General features: G+C 42.6%; 1 protein-coding gene across 1 annotated transcript in view; it reads right to left on the bottom strand.

The window, feature by feature from the left end:
- The window catches only part of LOC134343905 (gamma-secretase subunit Aph-1b-like), a 51927-nt gene that overhangs the window by 11396 nt on the left and 15634 nt on the right, over positions 1 to 24897 (bottom strand). The window contains exons 2-4 of the mRNA XM_063042814.1: positions 23104 to 23274; positions 13764 to 13837; positions 10632 to 10754 (exon numbers count right to left, since the gene is read on the bottom strand). Coding sequence (XP_062898884.1) covers positions 10632 to 10754; positions 13764 to 13837; positions 23104 to 23274 — 368 coding nt within the window. The remainder of the gene's footprint in view (positions 1 to 10631; positions 10755 to 13763; positions 13838 to 23103; positions 23275 to 24897) is intronic.

Below are 24897 nucleotides of genomic sequence, written 5' to 3'. Positions count from 1 at the left end.
TTTTTGTACGACGGGGCGGACACCGGGCACCGCTACAGCGGCCCTACGAGGGGCCGTTTAAGGTGATCAGGAACAACGGGTCCACGTTCGTGCTGCACATTGGGGGGAGAGAGGAGGTTTTCACGGTGGACCGACTCAAACCGGCCCATGTGGACTTGGCGCAACCGGTCCAGGCTCAGGCACTGCGGCGCAGGGGCAGACCTCCCAAACAGAGGCCAATCCAGACTGTGGACATTGGGGGAGGTATCGCCGGTTCTGGGGGGGGGGGGTTATGTGGCGACCCACTTTCTGGCACCCACGAGCCGGCTCACGAAACAGCGCGCGCAGGCAGAGGGCCGGCAGCAAAAAGGGCGCCAGGCCATCTTCACCAGCAGGGGGACAATCCCGCGCGGAAAGGGTCTGGGAATATGCATTCCCCACAGTAGTCCCACCCAGGGAGGGCGGGAACGGGAAGGCTTTAAAGCGGGCCGCGAAGTTTGAATAAACCTCTTTCATCGCAACTCTAACTCACCGACTCCGTGTGGTTATTCTAGCGCTGTGTGTAGCACATCGCTACAAGCTGTTATTTATTTATTCAGAAATCTGGTGAGGAAAAGAAAGTTTCCTGAAACACTGAGTGTGTGTCTTCAGGCTCCTAAAGCACCTCTATGATGGTAGCAATGAAAAGAGGGAATGTCCTGGGTGATGGGGTTTCTTAATGATGGATGTCACCTTTTTGAGGCATCACCTTTAAAGGCATCCTTAATGCTGGGGAGGCTGTTGCCCCATGATGGAGCTGGCTGAGTTTTCAACTTTTTGCAGCTTTTTCCAATCCTATGCAATGGCCCCTCCATACCAGACAGTGACACAATCAGTTAGAATGCTTTGGAATTTACCAGTCTTTGGTGATATACTAAGTCTCCTCAAACTGCTCATAAAATATAGCTGCTGTCATGCCTTCTTTGGAATTGTATCAACATGTTGGGCCCAGGATAGATCCTCAGAGATGTTGACACCCAGGAACTTGACACTTTTGATCCTTTCCACCGCTGATCCCTCAATGAGGACTGGTATGTGTTCCCTCGACTTGTGGCGATAGGCAAATTGCAAATCCAGGTCCTTGCTTAGGCAGGAGTTGATTCTGACCATGACCAACTTCTCAAAGCACTTCAGCACAGTAGACAGGAGTGCCACTGGGCGACAGTCATTGAGGCAGCTCACTGTATTCTTTTTGGGCACTGATATGATTGTCATCCTTTTGAAACAGGTGAGAACCTCTGACGGCAGCAGTGAGAGACTGAAGATGTCCTTGAAAACTCCTGCCAGTTAGTTGGCACAGGTTTTTGGTGCCCTACCAGGTACATGATCAGGGTCTGATGCATTGCGAGGTTCACCCTCTTGAAAGATGTTCTGAAGTCAGCATCCTTGGACAGGAATAGTTTCATTCTCCTCTTCAAAGCATAAAAGGCATTGAGTTCATCTGGGACTGCAGCATCACACACAGTCATGATTTTAGGTTTCGCTTTGTAGGAAGTAATGGCCTGCTAACCCTGCCAGAGCTGACATACATCTGATTCAGTCTCTAACTTCAACCAGAATTGTTTTGGCACCCTTAAAATAACCTCCTTGTATAGTTCTGGATCACTGGTCTTGAATGCCACAGATCTAGCTTCTCAGAAGACTACGAATCTCTTGGTTCATCCATGGCTTTTGGTATGGGTATATTAAATACGTTCTCGAAGGCACACACTCATCCACACAGATCTTGATGAAGTTGATGACAACTGTGGTGTATTCAATCAAAGATATTATCCAGTCCACTGACTCAAAGCATATCCTGACCATACCTTCTTGGTGCACATCAAAGGTGCTGCGATCTTTAGTCTCTGCCTATATGCTGGGAGTAGAATAGTCAGGTGATGGTTACCAAAGTGTGTGTGTGGGATTCACTGTAAGCTTTCTCGATGGTGGTATAATATTGGTCAAATGTGTTGGCTCCTCTGATTCCACAGGTAATATGTTGGTGGCAGTTGTTCAGAGACTTCTTCAAGTTGGCCTGCTTGAAATCCCCCACAATGATAGGGAAGGCATCCGGGTCTGCTGCTTCATGACTGCTGATCACGGTGCTCTGCTCCTCCAGTACCCATGTGATGTTGGCCTGAGGTGGAATGTACACCACTACCAGGATGATGGTAGAAAACTCACTTGGCAGATAAAATGGACGACATTTAATCGTGAGATGTTCCAGGTCAGGTAAGCAGGATTGAGACAGAACTGCCACGTCTGTGCGCCATGATGAGTTTATCATAAAGCATACTTCACCTCCACTACCTTTAAAAGACTGAGGGGTCCTGTCTTTTCAGAAAATGGCGAAGCCATAGGGCTGCAGTGCTGCGTCCAAATAGCAGCAGTGAGCCATGCTTCTGTGAAGCAAAGTACACAGCAGTTCTTGCTATCCTCTAGTACGGCAGTCTTGCTCTGAGGTCTTCAATTAGAGACTGAAGGATAGTTTGGAGTGGGGGGGGGGGTCTAAGGCCTCTGCATTTTAATTGTACCTGTAGACTGACTCATCTTTCATGCTTACGTTTTCTTAAAGGGGAACGGTACTCACAACCCAAGTCTGTAGTCCAGGATCCGCGACTTTTTAAATCATTTTAAGGTGATGCTGCTTACTGAAATACCCATGACTGTGACAGGTATATTTCATGATTCCTATCAGAGCTGCATACAGAGAATCACCACTTACTGACACAACCTTGTCCAATTCTCATTAAGGATCTCCTAATGGTTTTCTCATAAAGAACTGACTTAAGCCTTTATCAGCTCCCTCAGAGGCAAGAAGTACAGTAAAAAGATAAAATTTATAAATATATTCTACATAATCGTTCCACAGCTTTATATCATCCACTTTGACTAAATAGAAATGTTCATTGAGTATATATGAAAACTATGTCACAGGACCCTTTTGTTTTGCAAAATAAAAAGATATAATGCAAATTGAGAAAATCTGAAATTCAAAAATGCGAGAATACAAGTGATGTAAACTGGAATATAATTTAATAGATGCATAATTCAAAATTTATTTTTCCTATCATAATAGTAATCACTATCATCGTTTTATGTACATTTCTACAAAACCATAAGACATACAGTACTGTGCAAAAAGTCTTAGGTACATACATATATGCTACAGTGCCTGAGACTTTTGCACAGTACTATATTTGACAATGTGGAGTGCCACAAAGGGGTGTGGGACAGGTGGCAAAGAAGGAGTGCCAGGGTCGAGGGGTGGCACAGGTGCCGATGCACCCAGCCCCAAGACACCAGGCAAACTCATTTGATTCCAAACAACTGGTTTAGTGATCATATCAGAATGTTTCTCTGCTGCTTGCCACTCCCTCCACTCTCCCTAGTCCCTTTCCCAACCATGATTCCACTCTGCAGGCCAGGCAGCATCTCCAGGAAGGGGTACAGTCGACGTTTCAGGCCAAGACCCTTCGTCAGGACTAACTGACAGAAGAGCTAGTAAGAGATTTGAAAATGGGAGGGGGAGGGGGAGATCCAAAATGATAGGAGAAGACAGGAGGGGGAGGGATGAAGCCAAGAGCTGGACAGTTGATTGGCAAAAGGGATGAGAAGATCATGGGACAGGAGGCCTAGGGAGAAAGAAAAGGGGAAGGGGGGAAAGCCCAGAGGATGGGCAAGGGGTATAGTGAGAGGGACAGAGGGAGAAAAAGGAGAGAGAGAAAAAGAATGTGTGTATATAAATAAATAAATAATGGATGGGGTATGAGGGGGAGGTGGGGCATTAGCGGAAGTTTGAGAAGTCAATGTTCATGCCATCAGGTTGGAGGTTACCCAGACGGAATATAAGGTGTTGTTCCTCCAACCTGAGTGTGGCTTCATCTTTACAGTAGAGGAGGCCGTGGATAGACATATCAGAATGGGAATGGGATCTGGAATTAAAATGTGTGGCCACTGGGAGATCCTACTTTCTCTGGCGGACAATCAATCAACTGTCCAGCTCTTGGCTCCATCCCTCTCCCTCCTGTCTTCTCCTATCATTTTGGATCTCCCCCTCCCCCTCCCAAATCTCTTCCTAGCTCTTCTGTCAGTTAGTCCTGACGAAAGGTCTCAGCCCGAAATGTCGACTGTACCTCTTCCCAGAGATGCTGCCTGGCCTACTGCGTTCACCAGTAACTTTGATATGTGTTGCTTGAATTTCCAGCATCTGCAAATTTCCTCGTGTTTGCGTTTATGATTCCACTCTCCCTGTCCCCTTTCAACTCTAGGTCCACAATAGAGACCCATATCAGAATCATGTTTATCATCGCTCACATATGTCATGAAAATTGTTTTTCTGAATGGCAGCAGCACAGTCCACTGAGACAGGACAGAAACAGACTAGAGAGCAGGCTATTCTGGACTGGGTTTTGAGCAATGAGGAAGGGTTAATTAGCGATCTTGTCGTGAGAGGCCCCTTGGGTAAGAGTGACCATAATATGGTGGAATTCTTCATTAACATGGAGAGTGACGTAGTTAATTCAGAAACAAAGGTTCTGAACTTAAAGAGGGGTAACTTTGAAGGTATGAGACATGAATTAGCTAAGATAGACTGGCAAATGACACTTCAAGGATTGACGGTGGATATGCAATGGCAGGCATTTAAAGGTTGCATGGATGAACTACAACAATTGTTCATCCCAGTTTGGCAAAAGAATAAATCAAGGAAGGTAGTGCACCCGTGGCTGACAAGAGAAATTAGGGATAGTATCAATTCCAAAGAAGTAGCATACAAATTAGCCAGAGAAAGTGGCTCACCTGAGGACTGGGAGAAATTCAGAGTTCAGCAGAGGAGGACAAAGGGCTTAATTAGGAAGGGGAAAAAAGATTATGAGAGAAAACTGGCAGAGAACATAAAAACGGACTGTAAAAGCTTTTATAGATATGTAAAAAGGAAAAGACTGATAAAGACAAATGTAGGTCCCCTGCAAACAGAAACAGGTGAATTGATTATGGGGAGCAAGGACATGGCAGACCAATTGAATAATTACTTTGGTTCTGTCTTCACTAAGGAGGACATAAATAATCTTCCAGAAATAGTAAGGGACAGAGGGTCCAGTGAGATGGAGGAACTGAGCGAAATACATGTTAGTAGGGAAGTGGTGTTAGGTAAATTGAAGGGATTGAAGGCAGATAAATCCCCAGGGCCAGATGGTCTGCATCCCAGAGTGCTTAAGGAAGTGGCCCAAGAAATAGTGGATGCATTAGTGATAATTTTTCAAAACTCGTTAGATTCTGGACTAGTTCCTGAGGATTGGAGGGTGGCTAATGTAACCCCACTTTTTAAAAAAGGAGGGAGAGAGAAACCGGGGAATTATAGGCCGGTTAGCCTAACGTCGGTGGTGGGGAAACTGCTGGAGTCAGTTATCAAGGATGTGATAACAGCACATTTGGAAAGCGGTGAAATGATCGGACAAAGTCAGCATGGATTTGTGAAAGGAAAATCATGTCTGACGAATCTCATAGAATTTTTTGAGGATGTAACTAGTAGAGTGGATAGGGGAGAACCAGTGGATGTGGTATATTTGGATTTTCAAAAGGCTTTTGACAAGGTCCCACATAGGAGATTAGTGTGCAAACTTAAAGCACACGGTATTGGGGGTAAGGTATTGGTGTGGGTGGAGAATTGGTTAGCAGACAGGAAGCAAAGAGTGGGAATAAACGGGACCTTTTCAGAATGGCAGGCGGTGACTAGTGGGGTACCGCAAGGCTCAGTGCTGGGACCCCAGTTGTTTACAATATATATTAATGACTTGGATGAGGGAATTAAATGCAGCATCTCCAAGTTTGCGGATGACACGAAGCTGGGTGGCAGTGTTAGCAGTGAGGAGGATGCTAAGAGGATGCAGGGTGACTTGGATAGGTTGGGTGAGTGGGCAAACTCATGGCAGATGCAATTTAATGTGGATAAATGTGAAGTTATCCACTTTGGTGGCAAAAATAGGAAAACAGATTATTATCTGAATGGTGGCCGATTAGGAAAAGGGGAGGTGCAACGAGACCTGGGTGTCATTATACACCAGTCATTGAAAGTGGGCATGCAGGTACAGCAGGCGGTGAAAAAGGCGAACGGTATGCTGGCATTTATAGCGAGAGGATTCGAGTACAGGAGCAGGGAGGTACTACTGCAGTTGTACAAGGCCTTGGTGAGACCACACCTGGAGTATTGTGTGCAGTTTTGGTCCCCTAATCTGAGGAAAGACATCTTTGCCATAGAGGGAGTACAAAGAAGGTTCACCAGATTGATTCCTGGGATGGCAGGTCTTTCATATGAAGAAAGACTGGATGAACTGGGCTTGTACTCGTTGGAATTTAGAAGATTGAGGGGGGATCTGATTGAAACGTATAAGATCCTAAAGGGATTGGACAGGCTAGATGCAGGAAGATTGTTCCCGATGTTGGGGAGGTCTAGAACGAGGGGTCACAGTTTGAGGATAGAGGGGAAGCCTTTTAGGACCGAGGTTAGGAAAAACTTCTTCACACAGAGAGTGGTGAATCTGTGGAATTCTCTGCCACAGCAAACTGTTGAGGCCAGTTCATTAGCTATGTTTAAAAGGAAGTTAGATATGGCCCTTGTGGCTACAGGGGTCAGGGGGTATGGAGGGAAGGCTGGGTTCTGAGTTGGATGATCAGCCATGATCATAATAAATGGCGGTGCAGGCTCGAAGGGCCGAATGGCCTACTCCTGCACCTATTTTCTATGTTTCTATGTTTCTATATATCTCCATCAAATCTCCCCTTAATCTCCTACATTCTAGGGAAGTAAAATTCCTAACCTATTCAATCTTTCCCCATACCTCAGGTTCTCAAACCCAGCAACATCCTTGTACATTTTCTCCGTACTCTTTCAATCTTATTGATATCTTTCCTGTAGATAGGTGACCAAAACTGAACACAATACTCCAAATGTGACTTCACCAGTGTTGTATACAACTTCAACATAACATCCCAACTGCTGTACTCAGTACTCTGATTTATGAAAGCCAAGGTGTCAAAAGCTCTCTTTATGACCCTATTTACCTAGGGCACGACTTTCAAGTAATAATGGATTTGTATTCCCAGATCCCCTGTGCCCTGCCCTTTCACTGTGTAAGTCCTACCCTGATTTGTCCTCCCAAAGTGCAACAGCTCATATTTGTCTGTATTGAATTGCATCTGCTAGATTTCAGCCCATTCTTCCAGCTATATACTGAACAGAAATACTTCCATAATGGTTTGGCTTAATAAAAAAAAATATTAGCCTTATTTGTCCCATTACAAGTCATAGGCTCCAAAGGTAGCCATAGCCGAAGGGTGGTACTGTAGTGGGGACGAGCTCCCACTAAATGCTCTTCATGGCATGAATCTCAAACAGCCTCTGACAACCAAGTCCAACTCCTGGCCTTCACGTGTGGCATAGTTCTTATGTCTGGCGGAGCTGTTCTCACTGACAGGAGAAGGGGCAAAGGCGGGCCATTGGCACCTTAAAACCAGTTGCTCCGGGCGGATGGGGCTTGTTATCCACGGATGGTAGCTCATCTAGGAGAGGGAAACTCCTGTTTCAAACCTCCGCTGCCTTGCAGCTAATCCCCCTCATGGGAAAGGTTTTGGGAGTAAACCCCAAGGAAAAATCTGGAGTCGGAGTCCCGAAGGCAGCTGACTGCTGTACCCAGCACCGGCACGGCAATTCCTGCGATGCTGCTGGCACCAAACTGTATCGACTTTTGTCATTCCTTTGGACCTGTCATCATTATGTTGCCCACTGCATGGGCAACAGACGGATCTCCATATCAACTCTGCCCTGGCTTGCGCCCTGGAGAGGCCACTCCAGCTTCGCTCCAGTGACCACCAGAGGCGCAGTACCTATGGTCGACCACAACCAACGGAGGCCACACACACAAGTAAATGCAATGAAATGCAATGTCTTGCGTTAGTAACACAGTCCAACATGATCAACAGGCTTACAGTATCAACAGGCTTCCAGTGTCAACACAGCATGGCCACCACTTACTAACCCTAACTCATACGAATTTGTGGGAGGAAACCAGAGCATCCAGAGGAAACCTATGCGACCATGGGCAAGTCTCTTACAGACTATGGCAGGAATTAAATGCCAAACTTACAGCCAGCGCTGTAAAGAATTATGCTAACTACTACACCATCAAGCCATCTGCTTAACCGTCACTGTCTTGAAATAAAATTCATTTTGACCTTTTTGGCCTGTGACATTTGACAGCTTTATGCCTGGATTTGGTCCTTTGACTTTATCTTGTTTATTTGAATTCAGTGCAAAATTTACTGTGATCACATCACTTGGAAAGGGACAGTATATCACAAATGCCCCAATTCTTACATCAGAATGCTGTTCATTGACTTTAGTTCGGCATTCAATACTGTGATCCCCTCCAAGCTGATCACCAAACTTCGCCAGCTTGGTATCAGCATATCCCTCTGCAATTGGACCTTGGACTTTCTGACTAACAGACCCCAATCTGTTAAGTTAGACAACCTCTCCTCCTCCACTCTCACCCTGAACACCGGTGTGCCTCAAGGCTGTGTGCTGAGCCCTCTTCTGTACTCCCTTTTCACCTATGACTGTGTTCCTGTACACGGTTCTAACTCCATAATCAAGTTCACAGACGACACCACAGTGGTTGGCCTAATCAGAGGGGATGACAAGACGGCCTACAGGGACGAGGTCCAGCACCTGGCCACGTGGTGTGCCGACAACAATCTGGCCCTTAACACCCAGAAGACCAAGGAGATCATTGGGGACTTCAGGCATGCCAGGAGTCATACTCACGTTCCCATCTACATCAACGGAACTGTAGTGGAGTGTGTATCAAGCTTCAAATTCCTTGGTGTCCACATTTCCAAGGATCTCACCTGGTCCCTGAACTCCTCCATCCTGATCAAAAAGGCGCAACAGTGCCTTTATTTCTTGCGGAGCATGAAGAAAGCTCACCTCTGTCCTAGGATACTGACGGACTTTTACCGCTGTACCATTGAGAGCATACTCACCAACTGCATCTCAGTGTGGTATGGCAATTGTCCCGTATCGGACCGCAAAGCACTCCAGCATGTGGCGAAAACTGCCCAGCTGATTATCGGCACCCAATTGCCCACCATTGAGAACATCTACCATAAACGCTGCCTGGGCAGGGCCAAAAGCATTATCAGGGATGCATCTCACCCTAACCATGGACTTTTTACTCTCCTCCCATCCGGTAGGCGCTACAAGAGCCTCCGCTCCCGCACCAGCAGGCACAGGAACAGCTTCTTCCCTGAGGCTGTGACCCTGCTGAACCTCACATCACAGCGCTAAGCAGTATTGCATCCATATTGTACTGTCCCAGTACTTTTATATTTGTGTGCTGTAGCACTTTTTTTATTCGCAGTTATTTTGTAAATAACACTATTCTTTGCATTTCTAGTCAGATGCTAAATGTATTTCATTGGCTTTGTATCTGTACTCAGCACAATGACAATGAAGTTGAATCTAATCTAATCTAAATGCCATTTTGTGGGAGATTCCAGCAATGCTTATATCCCATGCAAGAAATAAAAAAAGGTAAATACAGATGTACTGTTTTCTCTTTTTCAGTAACTTTCTCCAACTCAGCAGCTCTCCAAGATCTCTGTACTCATTGAATTCTTACCCCAAATTTTCATCTCCCATTCTGGTAGCTGCATTTCTAGCTGTCAAGTCCCTAAGCTGTAAAATTACAACCACATCTAACCTCACCACTGCTCCTAAAACTACCTCTTCAGCCAAAGTTTTGATCACCTACTTATACCAGGCCTGCTGTCAAATTTTGTTTATGTGGCATGCTCTGTCACTGCCCCTCAGCAAACTCTTTACTATTGAGTGGATGACTTTGGGTCAAACAACCTCTCCTGCACTTCCCTATGATCCATATTTCCAATAACTATCTAAGAAAATGCCAAAACATCATTAACAAAATTGTATCTGATAAAAGCGCCTATGAATTTGTTCTTGGGGTTAATTCCAGAGGAATCCCGGCCAATAAATGATCCCTGGAAACTCCAGGAGAATCCAGACGGATTAGCAACTCTGGATTTATCAGCTATAACTGTGAAGAAGAAATGTCTGTCGGAACATATAAACAGGGAAGTACTAACGCTATGTTAGCCCATGAAATTTATATGAAGAAAACACCTCTTCATGGCAATGCAATGTCATCAACCAACCTATAAAGTAAGGATGATATAACTACAATTGCGTTGTCTGGACCTTTGCACACATACTCCTAGATAGCAAAGATCAGAAGCTTGGAACTACACCAATAATATGGCATGCCCATTTATCAGGTTTGCATTAGTGATACCTACATGAATGTGTGTGTGGCAATCTCTTCTAACAAAGTTAGCATTCATGATTTCCTATGGTACTCATCCAGGCTCCTTACAACTTGCATCTCCAATGCTTTCCCAACCATTTTAATAGGTCTGGCTATTGGAATAGATTGGAACAGTCTTTTAAATAATTCATTGCTTGATTTTCAATAACCAATAAAACATTTCTAAGCAAGCAAGCAAAAGTTGTTTTTCTTAAAGTAACACCAGTTGATTGAAATACTAAAAGTTACCTGATGTTAAGAAGTAATACTGAGAATCATGAAAGATTCCCACTGTTCCTGGTCCCACAGAGCCTGCAAGTATGTTGACAACAGAGAAAGCACCACTCATTATTCCAAATCCAAGCCCTGCCACTGAAGACACAAAAATACAAAAGTTAATTTATAACTTTGCATATTACACACAATATAATGAGAAATAATGCCAGTCATCAAAAAATTGCTGCACAGGTTTACTGCAAGAAACCATAACATTTCTGACTACAAAAGAGCTGACCTTGTGCCATTTTCTCAGGGAAAGCAGGCACCCTGGCACCTTTGTCATATCCTTCACTACCACAGGTCAATGCCAGATTGCTATGTGAGATATTATTGTGAACTAAGTACCAACAATCTAAACACAAATGAATGATTACATAAATGGCACATTTTTCATTTCTATTTAACTCAACTCAGAAACAATCTGATAAAATTATAGGATCTCCACAGACAATTACTGCCTTTAGTAAAATCATCAATATAAATAATAAATAATTGAGGGCCCAGCTGACTATTGATCGCCAATCCAAAAATTATGCTGATACAGGTGTCCCCCGCTTTTCGAACGTCTGCTTTACGAAACCTCACTGTTACGAAAGCCCTACATTAGTTACCAGTTTTCGCTAACAGAAGGTCTTTTCACTGTTACGAAAAAAGGCAGCGCGTGAAAAAAAGCAGCACGCGCCCCAAGCAGCCGCTCCTCCCCCGGATTCGGAACGGCATTCTCGCCGGCAATTGCTTAAGCACGTGCCTGTGAGCAGCCGTTTGCAAGATCAGTTTCTAAGGTATCGGAAAAGCCTAAAAGAGCTCGTAAGGGTGTTACACTTAGCATAAAACTAGACATAATTAAGCGTTTCCATCGTGTGAACGAAGTAAGCACAAAGTGAGGTTGGCTTGTGGAAGTTGACGAAGATAATGTTGAAGAGGTTTTGGCATCCCATGACCAAGAACTGATAGATGAAGAGCTGATGCAATTGGAAGAGGAAAGGATAACAATCGAAACCGAATGCAGTAGCGAACGGACTGAAAGTGAAGTCGTCCAGGAACTGAACATGAAGTAACTGCGTGAGATTTTCGCTGCAATGATTGCAGAAAACTACGACTTTATTTTAAAAGGGTACGTCGGTTTAGGGCATATTTGCAAGATGGTTTGAGTGCTTACAAAGAACTGTATGATAGAAAAATGCACGAGGCTAGCAGTCAAGCAAGCCTTCCAATCACCACAGCAGACGACAAACCTCGACCTTCGACATCGAGGCAGGGAGTCATAGGAGAAGATGAGCTGCCTGCCCTCATGGAAACGGATGACGATGAGATGACACCTTAGTGTCCCACCACCCCAACCCCCGGGCCGCGGACAGATACCGATTCGCGGAGAATGCAGCGGTAGCCGGGAGGCAACCAACACATCTTTGAGAAAAAAGCCGAAATAAACAAGCTAATTAATTAGGTGCCGCCCGGCACATAAATGTCGGCCCAGATCAGAGGTTTTTGCCGATTGCGTCGTCTCTGATCTGGGCCGACATTTACGTGCTGGGCGGCACCTAATTAATTAACTTGTTTAATTCAGCTCTTTTCCTTAAAGATGTGCTGGGTGCATCCCGGTTACCGCTGGACCGCTGCATGCTTCGCAGCAATGTATCGGTCGGCGGCCAGTAAGTGATACTACACTGTACATACATTATTTCTACTTTATATCGGCTGTGTATTTTTACGTGTTATTTGGTATGATTTGGCAGCTTCATAGCTTAAAGGTTACTGGAGAGAGTGTTTTTGCCAACAGCGCTTGCGTGAGATTTTCGCTACGGAGAACAGTGCAGGCAATCATTGTAAAGAAGTATTTCTACTTTATATAGGCTGTGTATTTATCATATCATTGCTGTTTTTACTATATGTTACTGTTATTTTAGGTTTCGTGTTATTTGGCATGATTTGGTAGGTTATTTTTGGGTCTGCGAACGCTCACAAATTTTCCCCATATAAATAAATGGTAATTGCTTCTTCGCTTTATGACCTTCCGGCTTACGAACCGTTTCAAAGGAACGCTCTACCTTCGGATGGTGGGGGAAGCCTGTACCGTTTCCTATTAGCCTTTAATTTATTCATAATACGAAACTAATCCCAAAACCTATGTGCTCTTATCTGGTTCAGCCTTTTATGTGGCATCTTATTAAATGTCTTCTCGAAATCTAAGTACATCAACAGGTTCCACTTTATTCTTACAAAATTACCTACATAAAACTACTTTGGCTCTGTTTTGATTGTTTTATGGTTTTCTAAATGACCTGCTCTCCCCTCCTTAATAACAGATTCCAGCTTTTTTCAAATGACAGATGCTAGACTATAGACCTATACTTCCAACCTTGTCTCCCTCCTTTCCTGAATATTGGTTTTATATTTGTGTTTTCCAGTTTTCCAAAACTGCTCAAGAATCAGTGGAATTTTGGCATAATACTATCATAGTATCTACCATCTCAGAGGTCACTTCCTTTAGAACTTAGGATGCAGTTCATCAGATCCAAAAATCTTGTTAACCTTCGGCTCCAAAAAGTCCTTACATAAGAACATAGGAGCATGAATAGGGCATCTTTGCCATCGAGCCTGCTCCTCCATTCAATAAGATTCATGGCTTATCTGGCCATGGTCTCAGCTCCACCTACCTGCCTTTTCCCCATAACCCTTAATTCCCTTCTCCTATGCAAAAAAAGTACGGAAAGGAGAAATGCAGCAATGGGTCCCAACTTAACATGAGAATCAGCAGCTGTGGCCAGCAATTATTATGCCCCTCACCTCAATGATTCCATTAGATAATGCATAGGAGCAACTGGGTTCAAAGACCTACTGTTTGCATACTTTCATATTTTTCTTAATCTACATTCTCAGTTCTAGGTATAACTGTTCTAATGCACAGCAACACCATACGAAGCTGTAATTTAACTCAAGAGCTTTCAAGGAACACTGCTTCACTGGCAGTAAATAAGTGCTCCTTAAATCTCAGGAGCTTTGACTGAAGTTTGTCTATAACATCTGACTCAACATAAGCTGTAAAGTACTATTAACAATTGCAGGTGCTGGTATTTTTTTTCCAATAAAATTATTGCTCACCATAGGCCATTTGCTGAACGGATAAAGGTGACTTTCCATCTTCACTTAGTGCTGCTAAGCCTTCATTGGCCTTTCTAAAGGGAATAAAAGATATACAGATTTAAATAAAAATCCATTATGGGAAGATAAACAACAAACACTCTTTTTATTTTCATTTAATTTGCTTAATCTTAAGTTAAATACTGTAGAGCGGAAACATAACTCAAGTAGCTTAAAATTTAACCTTATTTTCTTATACTTTGCTTAGTAAAACCATTTTTCAAAAGAGTTAAAACAGATTACCAAGGCCATGTGAAAATCATCTATATACTACTAAAACTCTCATGCTCTGTCTGTCTGTCTGTGACCTCCAATCAGCGCAAACGGTACATTACAGCGGCACTTTTTTTGGCTAAATCAAATTAAAATGCGCTAACTTACAGAATGCAGGCAAAGTTCAGGGTTATATATTCGTATAAAATTGATCATTCGCCAAAAATCAACAGCCTGGCTTTCACCCAAGAGCCGATCAGCCATCATGGAAATCAGAATGCAACAGCCTGATGCACCAGCCTCAGCAGTGACACCTACTAGAGCAAAAGGGCAGGGCAGCTCTATTTCGAGGGCACAAAATAATCTGCAGATGCTGGGGTCAAAGCAACACTCACAACACGCTGGAGGAACTCAGCAGGTCAGGCAGCATCCGTGGAAACAAACAGTCAACGTTTCAGGCCGGAACCCTTCGTCAGGACTGAAGAGTGAGGGGGCAGAGGCCCTATAAAGAAGGTGGGGGAGGGTGGGAAGGAGAAGGCTGGGAGGTGCCAGGTGAAAAACCAGTAAGGGGAAAGATAAAGGGGTGGGGGAGGGGAAGCAGGGAGGGGATAGGCAGGAAAGGTGAAGAAAGAATAGGGGAAAGCACAATGGGTAGTAGAAGGAGGCAGAACCATGAGGGAACTGATAGGCAGCTGGGGGAGGGGGCAAGGGAGAGGGAGGGGGAGGGATACTGGGATGGAGGAAGGGAGGGGGAGGGATTTCGAGGGGTCACATTCTGCTAATTACCATCAGCATGTGCAGGATTGGGACAGATCTAACTGCCACCATCCCTAAAACCCTTTGCCGCAGTCAAAGGACAGCGGTGACTATATCACATCCATTTAGGAGAGCGCCAACCACATCATCAAGAATAATCAGCATCCTTTGGTGTTAGTGTTTCATATCTTCAATCCAGCATTAGGATTAAAAAAAAATGGTCAGCCTAATTATGCTGCATGGAAAGGGAAGGGGTACATTATGGTCAAGGGATGACACCAAACGTCGGGAAGCAGCAAGGAGAGAGAGAGAACAAGAATCAGATGAGGCCAAGGCCGCACAACTCCAGGATCAAAGAGTCAGGACAAAAAAAAGATGAGAGAAGAAGAGACAGAGGAGGAGAGGCAAGCATGTCTTCAGGATCAGAGACAAATAGCAGAAGAGCTGAAGAGTCGAGGGATGAAAGGGCTGCACGTCTCCAGAATGACAACGAGAGGCACAAGGGTGGCAGATAAACCAGAAATGATGCGATCAAAAGTATCCTTTGTTAAATGAGGAGCAGCTATATATGCTTTGCTACGCATCATTCTTCTTTAATAAACTGAGGTTTTCTACTTCAGTTTCCAAAGCAAAGCGATCCCAATAGCATTCAGGAAAATTTAATGTTCATTCTGCTCATATCAGACAGCATTACCCTTCTCTCAAAGGGTGCACCAACAGGTCACCCCATTGTCTAGTAGTAAATTAAAAGTGAATTGTGTAATTAAACTTCTGCCATAAAAGTATTTAACATATTTTTGAGGTAAAATCATTTTATTTCCTTTAAACCATCTCCTTAAAGTTGGTACACTGATTATAGATTCAGAGGCCCCAGTAGTGTTTAATAACCACATTTACAGAGTCAGTTTCCATGCATGAACAGGGCAGAAAATGCCAGCAGTTTACTCAAACATAGGCATGTTTCATAATAAACTCACACATCATTTGGACTGAAAACTGAAATATAGTAGTGAGATAGTTGATACTAATTTTGTGTCCCAAACTCTAATCCTCATCAGGACCTACAGGTATAAAGCACCATGGGATGATTATCTGGCTGCTACCCAAGCTATGGCAAGAAATACTGTGCACAAAAGCAACACTGGAAAAAAATGCTAGGCCAATGGAGCTCTTTTATTACCAACAGATCATGTCAAAATTTTATAATTAGCTGCAAAATTACAATGCTCTTTGAGCTTGATTTTTTTTTTAGTTAGCTGACCCTTCTTTCAGAGGAGAACCTGATGACAGCAGGATCTGATGACAGTATGGAAAGAGAGCTGAATACACAACATACAGAGTTTGAAAAGTACAGATGGGAACAAGGAGAAAGCAGTCCATTAGAATAGTGTGGAATGAGGCTGTGGTATGATCTGTAAAGTGTTTAAATTGAAGTCTGCAGTAGAGGGAAGCATTAAGTATGCAAGATAGGAGAGGAAGAAAAAGCCTGTTTCAGACAGCACATAATTGCTTGAATTCTAACAAACATGTTGAGGGAAGTTGGCAAGTGAGAGATTGTATGATGTCATGACTTCTTTTGACCCCAATTTATAAATGACAGTTTATATTGTTTCTGATAGACACCCACCCCCCACTTTCTATCTTCCTCCTTAGTCAAGCAGTGGTGTTACATTTACAGCTTTCCAATCCTCTCTGGCCTTCTTAACAAAGCGTCCTCTTTCTCTGCAGCCACTTCCTTTATAGCTCTAGGAGGCTGGCCATCAGGTTCAGGGTTCCTGTCAACCCTAAGCACTATTTGCTTACCTAGCACTTTTTCTCTAGTTCCTCGCTTCCCACAGCTGTTTCCAGACCACTTCTGCTGAATCTTGCCTCGGTTTAGCAAAATTAGCCTCGTGACAGTTCACAACTTTTACTATTTTTTTCCTTGTCCATACTTATACAAGCCTATCTAAGTTATGAAAGTACCAGAAGAATGCTGTCCCAGCTTTATTCCCTAATATTAAATTCAGAATTGTCCACTTTCTTATAAGGCTTGCTATGTACCAGTTCTACTGAATTCAATTTAGTATATCTGTGCTATTCACACGTTTCACAGTGAATGCACCTGTTAACTGTGGGAAATTTCAATTACTCTCATATTACCACCTTGGTAGTTAATCAATATCAGAAATTTGATTACAGATTTGTTCTCCTGATTCTTAGTGGACTGCAGTACTTTCCCAACAATGTGAATGCCTTTTTTTTTGCTCTTTAGCTCAACCCATATAAATTTATTTAATGATTGTTCAAGTATACATACCAGCCATTCTCAGAATTGTAATTCTTTAACTAATATAGCCTCCTTTTTCATCCCTCTATCTAATCTGAAATCTCTGCAATCAGAACATTGTTGTTTTTTTTATGTATATCAGCAATCTAGGTGATAATGTGGTTAGCTGGATCAGCAAACTTGCGGGGCAGATGACACCAAGATCAGGGTGCAGTGGACAGTGAGGGAGACTATCAAAACTTACAGCGGGATCTGGACAAGCTGGAAAAACGGGCTGAAAAATGGCAAATAGAATTTAATGTAGACAAGTGCAACTGGGCACTAAGGAGTGTGGTAGGGCAAAGGGATCTGGGAATACAGGTCCATAATTCGTTGAAAGTGGCAGCACAGGTAGATAGGGTCAAAAGGAAGCTTTTGGCACATGGCCTTCATAAATCAAAGTACTGAGTACAGGAGACGGATGTCATGTTGAAAGTTGTAAAAACGTTGATGAGGCCTACTTTGGAGTATTGTGTGCAGTTTTGGTCACCTACCTACAGGAAAGATATAAATAAGGTTGAAAGAGTACAGAGAAAATTTACAAGGATGTTGCAAGTACTGCAGAACCGGAGCTATAAGGAAGATTAAATAGGTTAGGACTTTTATTCCTTGGAAAGTAGAAGACTGAGGGGAGATTTAATAGAGGTATACAAAATTATGAAGGGTATAGATAGGGTAAATCCAGGCAGGCTTTTTCCACTAAGGTCGGGTGAGACTACAACTAAACATCAAAGGTTAAGGGTGAAAGGTGAAAAGTGAAAAGTTTAAAGGGAACATGAGGAGAAACTTCTTCACTCAAGAGAGCCGTGAGTGTGTGGAACAAGCTGCTAGCGCAAGTGGTGCATGCGGTACATTTAACAGAAGTTTGGGTTAGTACATTGATGGCAGGGGTATGGAGGGCTATGGTTCAGGTGCAGGTCGATGGGAGTAGGCAGCTTAAATGATTCGGCATGGAGTAGATGGGCTAAAGAGCCTGTTTCTGCACTGTATTTTACATGACATTATGACTCTATAACGGTGCCACCTTTTTGACAGGTTGCTGACTCAAGATATTAACTGCTTCTTTCTCCATCTATCATCTTACTTATTAAGGATTCTGTTTTAATTCTATCGACCTGACATTTTGCTCAAGGAAGCCTTGACACTTACTCTAAACAGGCAGCCTGGATGGCTTTGAAATGAAGCAGACAGTATCATCAGCATTTACATGATCTTGTGCTTGAATAGGAGCACAGCAGCGTACTTTTAAGTCTCAAAAAGAAAGAAGGAGACATGTTCTAGAAGTATGCTGGACGAGTCTGGACAAATTACATGAGAAGTCACACAGAAATGAACTACAGTCACGAAACAAGACAGACAAACCACTCTGGTAACTACTGTATGTCAAACAATAAAGAAGGACAAGGAACAAACATAAAGGAGGGTAAAATTACTGTTTAATGAGTGCAGTCCGGCACTGCAAGCAGGTTAGAAGGCATTCAACAGGATATCTGAGAGAAATATTCATTGAAATAACAAAATGACTGAGACCTGAGAGGAAAAATCACGGAAGGAATTAGAAAAGAGACTTGCAATAGATGGCGAGTAAACATTTACAGATTATAATGTCAAATCATGCTTCATTAGCTCTCAGCATTCCAGTTTCTTATCAATGAATCAAAATTTTTGCAGGTGATTTTTGAATTGCTTCCCCCTATTGAGCAATTTCCACTGCTACCACTTTAGATAAAATGTAGATGGGTGTGTTTGTAAGTTTGTGGATGATACCAAGATTGGTAGAGTTGTGTACAGTGTACAAGACAGGCAAGGAATACAGGGCCATATAGATCAGTTGCAGATATGGATAGAGAAATGGCAGATGGAGTTTAACCTTGATAAATGTGAGGTGTTTCGCCTTGGTAGGGCAAATGCAAGGAGACAGTACACTGCAAGGGCAAGATCCTTAACAGTGTTGCTGAGCAGACAGATCCTGGGATCCAAGTTCACAGCTCCTTGAAAGTGGCTACACAGGTCAATAATGTGGTTAAGGAGGCTTATAGAATGCTTGCTTTTAATAGTCATGCCACTGAGTTCAAAAGTCAAGAGGTTATGTTGCAACTTTATAAAACTCTGGTTAGGCCACATCTGGCATATTGCTTACAGTTCTGGTCGCCGTACTATAAGAAGGATGTTGAGGCTTTGGAAAGAGTGCAGAAGAGGTTTACCAGGATGCTGTCTGGATTAGAGGCCAGGTGCTATCACGAGGGGCTGGATAATCTTGGTTTGTTTTCTCTGGAGCAGCAGAAGCTGAGGGGAGATCTGATACAGGTTTATAAGATTATGAAAGGCAAAGATAGAGTAGACAGGGTGCATCTGTTTCCCAGGGTTGAAATGACTAGTATCAGAGGGCATGCACTGAAGCTGAGAGGGGGACGTGAGGGTTAAGTTTTTTACTCAGAGAGTCATAGATGCCTGGAATGCACTGCCTGGTATGGTAGTAGAGGCAAATACATCAGACAGGCTCGTGAATGTGAGGAAGATGGAGGGATATGGATATTATATAGGTAGGAGGAATTAGTGTTTGAGTGTTTCTGATTTGCTTTTTAGCTGGTTCGGCACAACAATGTGGGCCAAAGGGCTTGTTCCTGAGCTGTGCTGTACTGTTCCATGCTCTATAACTATAGTCCTATAGCACTGGTAAAGTTTCAAAAAATTCTAGTAAATATCTGTGGAAAACAAATATACACATACAGTACACACTTCTCAGTTCTCAACAAATATTCTAATTATTCAGGAAAATTGAATGGGCAGTAATGTATAATTTGCCTTGTGATGGATTCTTAGTTACTTTCCGTTAGGCGGGAGGAGAAGATGGCAGCGCACCGCGCGTGCGCAGCTCTCCGGTGAAAAATGATGTTGTATCTGTTAAATAGGGGCCGTGGACAATTTCTGATTTGATGGAGACAGACGTGAAAGCACACAGGAACATCTGGAGAAATTTCTGAAACGCCCGTCCACTGCTGTCGTTACTGTGTGGTCGGGAATCTTTCGGAGGGTAGGCCTCAAAATCCCCAGCTTTGCCTGCTTTTGGTGACCGAGAAAGAGGTCGAATCGCTCGGACAGAGATGGCGCTCAGTACTTGGTGTCGGAGAGTTGATCAGAGCTCGAAGTTTTCGGATGACTCAGAGTCAGATTGTGGTCAGCACGGCAGGGAGAGTTTTTCTTCCTTCTCCCGTCTGCATGAGATGTGGGACATTTGAGAAACTTTGAACTTTACTGTGCTCACGGACTTCTTCATCAAGTTCTGGTATTGTTGCACTGTTGTAACTACATGTATAATTATGTGGTTTTTGTCAGTTTTTTCAGTCTTGGTTTGTCCTGTGTTTTTGTGATATCACACCGGAGGAAATAATGTATCATTTCTTAATGCATGCATTACTAAATGACAATAAAAGGGGACTACGTGTTTTCATAATCTAAAATAAATCCTGCCAAAGTTCAAATTTCATCCCAGCTGTAGATACTGAATTCATAGCAAGCACCAAGGTGTTCCTCAACTTCAATCCCCAGCATAATAAATAATGGTAAAAGTACCATGACCACTGCAGCAAACTGTCTTACTGTATAATAGATTTCGAGACAATAGATAATGAGCCTTATACACCTATTGTATCAGTAAATTATGATCCTGATGAAGAAAAACAAGTAACTCTTTGAAAAGATCCATTAGATATAAGTTCACATGGAGGAGGAAACAGCACAGGCCTGGACTCCCATGGCATCCCTTTCCCCCTTGCCCATATTGACTATGATGCCTATTTGCTCTGGTTCCACTTGCCTGCATTAGGCGTGTATCCCTCTACACCATTTTCTATCAAAATTCCTGTCCAAATTCCTTTTGAATATTGTTACTATATCTGTCTCTATCACCTCCTCTGGCAGCTCTTTCCAAATAACCACAATCTGTGTGGAAAAACTTATCTCCAGATCTCCTTTAAATGTTGTCCCTTTCACTTTAAACCTGTGCCCTCCTGCTCTGGGAAAAAGACTGAATCTAATCCATCTATACCTCCATAATTTTATAAACCCATCAGCTTTCTAATCTCCATTAATGATAAGGCCAGTCTCTGCAATGGTCTCCTTATAACAACAGGCTCCATTCACGGCACCATTCTGGTGAATCTCTTCCATGCTCTCTCTATTGGTTCCACTTTCTTCCGCCAAAACTGTACACAACACACCAAATGCAATCTAAACTAATTTTTATACAGCTGCAACTTGCCATAATAGTTCTTATGCAGAAGCCTTCTTCCTGACACAAACCATACATGTCACCACTTTCAGGACTTAGATTAGCACTGCAAGGTCCCTCTACACATCAAGGCACTGGAGGTCACTGCCACTTAACACCAGAATCTGATGTTCCAAAGTGCATAACCTCAAAACTGTCTGGACTAAGTTCTATCTGCCACTGCTCTACCCAACATTCCAGCACTGCTATGTCCCACTGGTATCTTTCGACAACGTTCTTCACTATCTCTAACTGCACCAATTTTTGTGATACCTGCAAGCTTACTAATCATACCACTACATTCTCATCCAAGTCATTTATATATATGAGAAACAAAGGTTCCAGCGCTAGCCCCTGCCATACACCACATTACAGACTTCCAGTCAGTATGGGAAGGGGGAATTAAAATGGTAGGCCATCGGGAAATCCTGGCTGTTACCACAGACAGAGCAAAGGAGCTCAGTGAAATGAACCCCTAACTTGTGTTGGGTCAAACCAAAGCAGAGGAGGCTGCACCGGGAGTACTGCATGCAATAAATGACACTGCAACACACACAAAACGCTGGAGGAACTCAGCAGGTCAGGCAGCATCAATGAAGAAGAGTAAACAGTTGACATTTTGGGCTGAGAACCTTTTTCAGAAGACTGTTTACTCTTTTCCATAGATGCTGCCTGATCTGCTGATTTTCTCAAGCATTTTGTGTGTGTTGCTTTGGATTTCCAGCATTTGCAGATTTTCTCATATTTGCAATAAATGATGCTGATGGATTCACACGTGAAGGACTGTTTAGGGCCCTGAATGGAGATGAAGGAGGAGATGTAGCACTCAGTGTGGTTGGAAGGATAAATGGCTGGAGGGGAATGGTGAAGATAACCAAACAAGAAAGTCACAGGGAAAGTGATCGCTGCAGAAAGAGAAGAGGGGAGGGGAGGGAGAAGATGTGCTTGGTGATGGGATCCCATTGGAGATGACAGAAATAGTGCTCATGCGTTGGTTCACTGTCTGTTCAGAAATCTGATGGCAGAGGGGAAGAAGCTGTTCCTAAAATTTTAATCAAAGTAGTGCATAACTTAATTTAAATTTTTATTGTAATTTGTTAGTACTCAATCCGTTGTCACCCACACCACACTCATCAGATTAACGTCCTACAGTCTGCTTTCTTATCCTCAATCAGATAATGCAATACAGAAGAGTAGACCTGCGACATGGACTGGAAATGAGCTGTTACGAAATAGTCCGGCTCATTAATACACGACTGTGGAGATTAATTACACGTCTAAGACTCTCATAATCACAGAAGGATAAACAAGGAGCTCAAATTTAGCTGACAGATAGCAGAGCTAAAAATACCTGACAACGTCATGTTCACAATTCCATTAATGACCCAAATTATGAGAGGGCTATATTAGAGCCTTTGTCAAAATGGTGTCAGATAGCAAAATCGCACCAATTTCTTTTTGTTTTTCCAGGATCTTCAAATTTATTGCAAGCATTGCATGATATCCTTAGGACAATTCGTCAGGAGGACTCATTATTCCTAAGGGTATATTGTCACGATGTGTACTATAATTTGCCAAAAGGATTTACCTGGTAACTCAAACCTCAAAAGTGAGTACAAATAGATTCTGAATATAAGGAAAGTTCTAGAAATCAAGCTTATACCTTAACACCCTTAAAATATTTACACAATAGTATGAAACTATCAGTTCAGCATGTGGGATTATGGGCATAATAATTTTCAGAATGGACATACCTCAAGAGCTTGTAGTAAGCAAACCGGAAGACTTCCTGCAGAATTACAGAGAACATCACACCAAAGATGATGAGGGATTTCTGTAGTCCGGCATCCTTCTCATTGCTAGCTTTTACAGCAATAAACCACACTAACGAAGACAACAGCAAGGAAAGCAACCAGAAAAATGCCCTGGAACACAAAAATCATTCAATTAGGTCAAAATCAGAAGTGGAAACTCCAATTATGTATGGATACTGCTTGACCTGTAGTGTCTTTACTTTCTAAAAAAATCTGGTTTTCTGAATGGATTTCTGGTGACAAGGAAATGGTGGAACAGCTTGTGTGATGCCAAGGTTCTTCAGAAATCAAGAATGAGGCATTAAACTTGTTGCTAACAGACATTTTTCTTAAGTGTTATAAGAACAAAGAAATACAGGAAAAAAGCATTTGTGGTTGTCTTATACTCAGAATAGATAATTAAAATTCCAGAGATAGCCATTAACCTATAAAATAGCCAGATTCAAGTGGTTTGGCACCCGCTACTAAGAAGCTTCTAGAAAAATATAGATGCAGCTGTGCGGTAGTTGCTAGAAAACTCACTGAACAATTACATGAGTATACTGTAGGTGACTACATAAAAAATAGAAGCAAGCATAGGAAAGGGAAACTACAAGAAAATTAACATTTCCGTACCCTATTGCAACACTTCACAATATCTAGATTATTGAAGTAGGCTTTTAAATTATTGAAATCATTTGTATTTGCATCTTTCACAACCTCAGAATAATTCAAAACTGTTTAGAGCCATTAAGTTCCCTTTGAAGCACTGATTTAATTGCTGCAAGTGAGGTTTTCACTGACCTGTGCATACATGTACTTATGCACATGACAATAAAGTCAACTTCAAATTGTAATGCTGGAAACACAACAGGCAACTTCCGTAAAGAAGTGTAAACAACAATGGGAAATGGAACAAATAGCAATGGTTAAGAAGCATTTGGACACACACAAAACAGGCAGGAAAGAGTGAGACAAGGATCTTGTGCGGCAAAGTTGTTCGACTGTCATCACAGTTGTATGGACATTGTAGTTCCATGTTCTATGCACTTCAAGATAAAATAATGCAAATTATCAAAATTACTAAACTGAATACTACAGGACTCCTGGTTCGATGTTTGATATTCTATGTGTTGCTCGCTCACTTTTTGCTGTTTGCGCAATCCGGTGTTTTTATCGCGCATTGGGTGCTTGGTGTTTTCTTGAACAGGTTCCATGGTGTTTCTGTTTTGTGGCTGCCTGCAAGAGGATGAACCTTTGAGTTGTAATCTGTATCATACTTGGATAATAATGTACTTTGAATCTTTGAATCTGAAAAATAGAAAATGCTAAAAATGCTATCGCATCAGGTAGTTTTGAGTAATTTCTGCAGAAAGAGAAACATCTCAGATCAAATTAATCAAACTTGGAAAAAATTAGAAATATTAACAGGTCATGTGCACAAATTCAGAGAATAGGTCAGTCAGTAACAGGGAATGAAATCAGGCAATTTGGCCCAACCGGTCCTATGATAACGTAGAAGGTAGGTGAGATTAAGCTGCAATGCAAGACAAAGGAGAATAGAAATAAGGACAAGTAAAGAAACAGAAAGGGTTTGGAGCAGTTTGAAATGGGAAAAGCACAATCATTAGCACCAGCTGTTTGACAAAAAAAATTCAGTTCTGAAACTGATAAACTTGGGTGTTGGGCCCAAAATGTAATGTCGTGCTTAATCAAGCACAGAAGTTCTCCTCTGAGGTTACACTGAACTTCAGT

Source organism: Mobula hypostoma, chromosome 3 (genome assembly GCF_963921235.1).
Source record: "Mobula hypostoma chromosome 3, sMobHyp1.1, whole genome shotgun sequence".
NCBI classification, from domain to species: domain Eukaryota; kingdom Metazoa; phylum Chordata; class Chondrichthyes; order Myliobatiformes; family Myliobatidae; genus Mobula; species Mobula hypostoma.
This window is presented reverse-complemented; position numbering and strand designations above follow the sequence as displayed.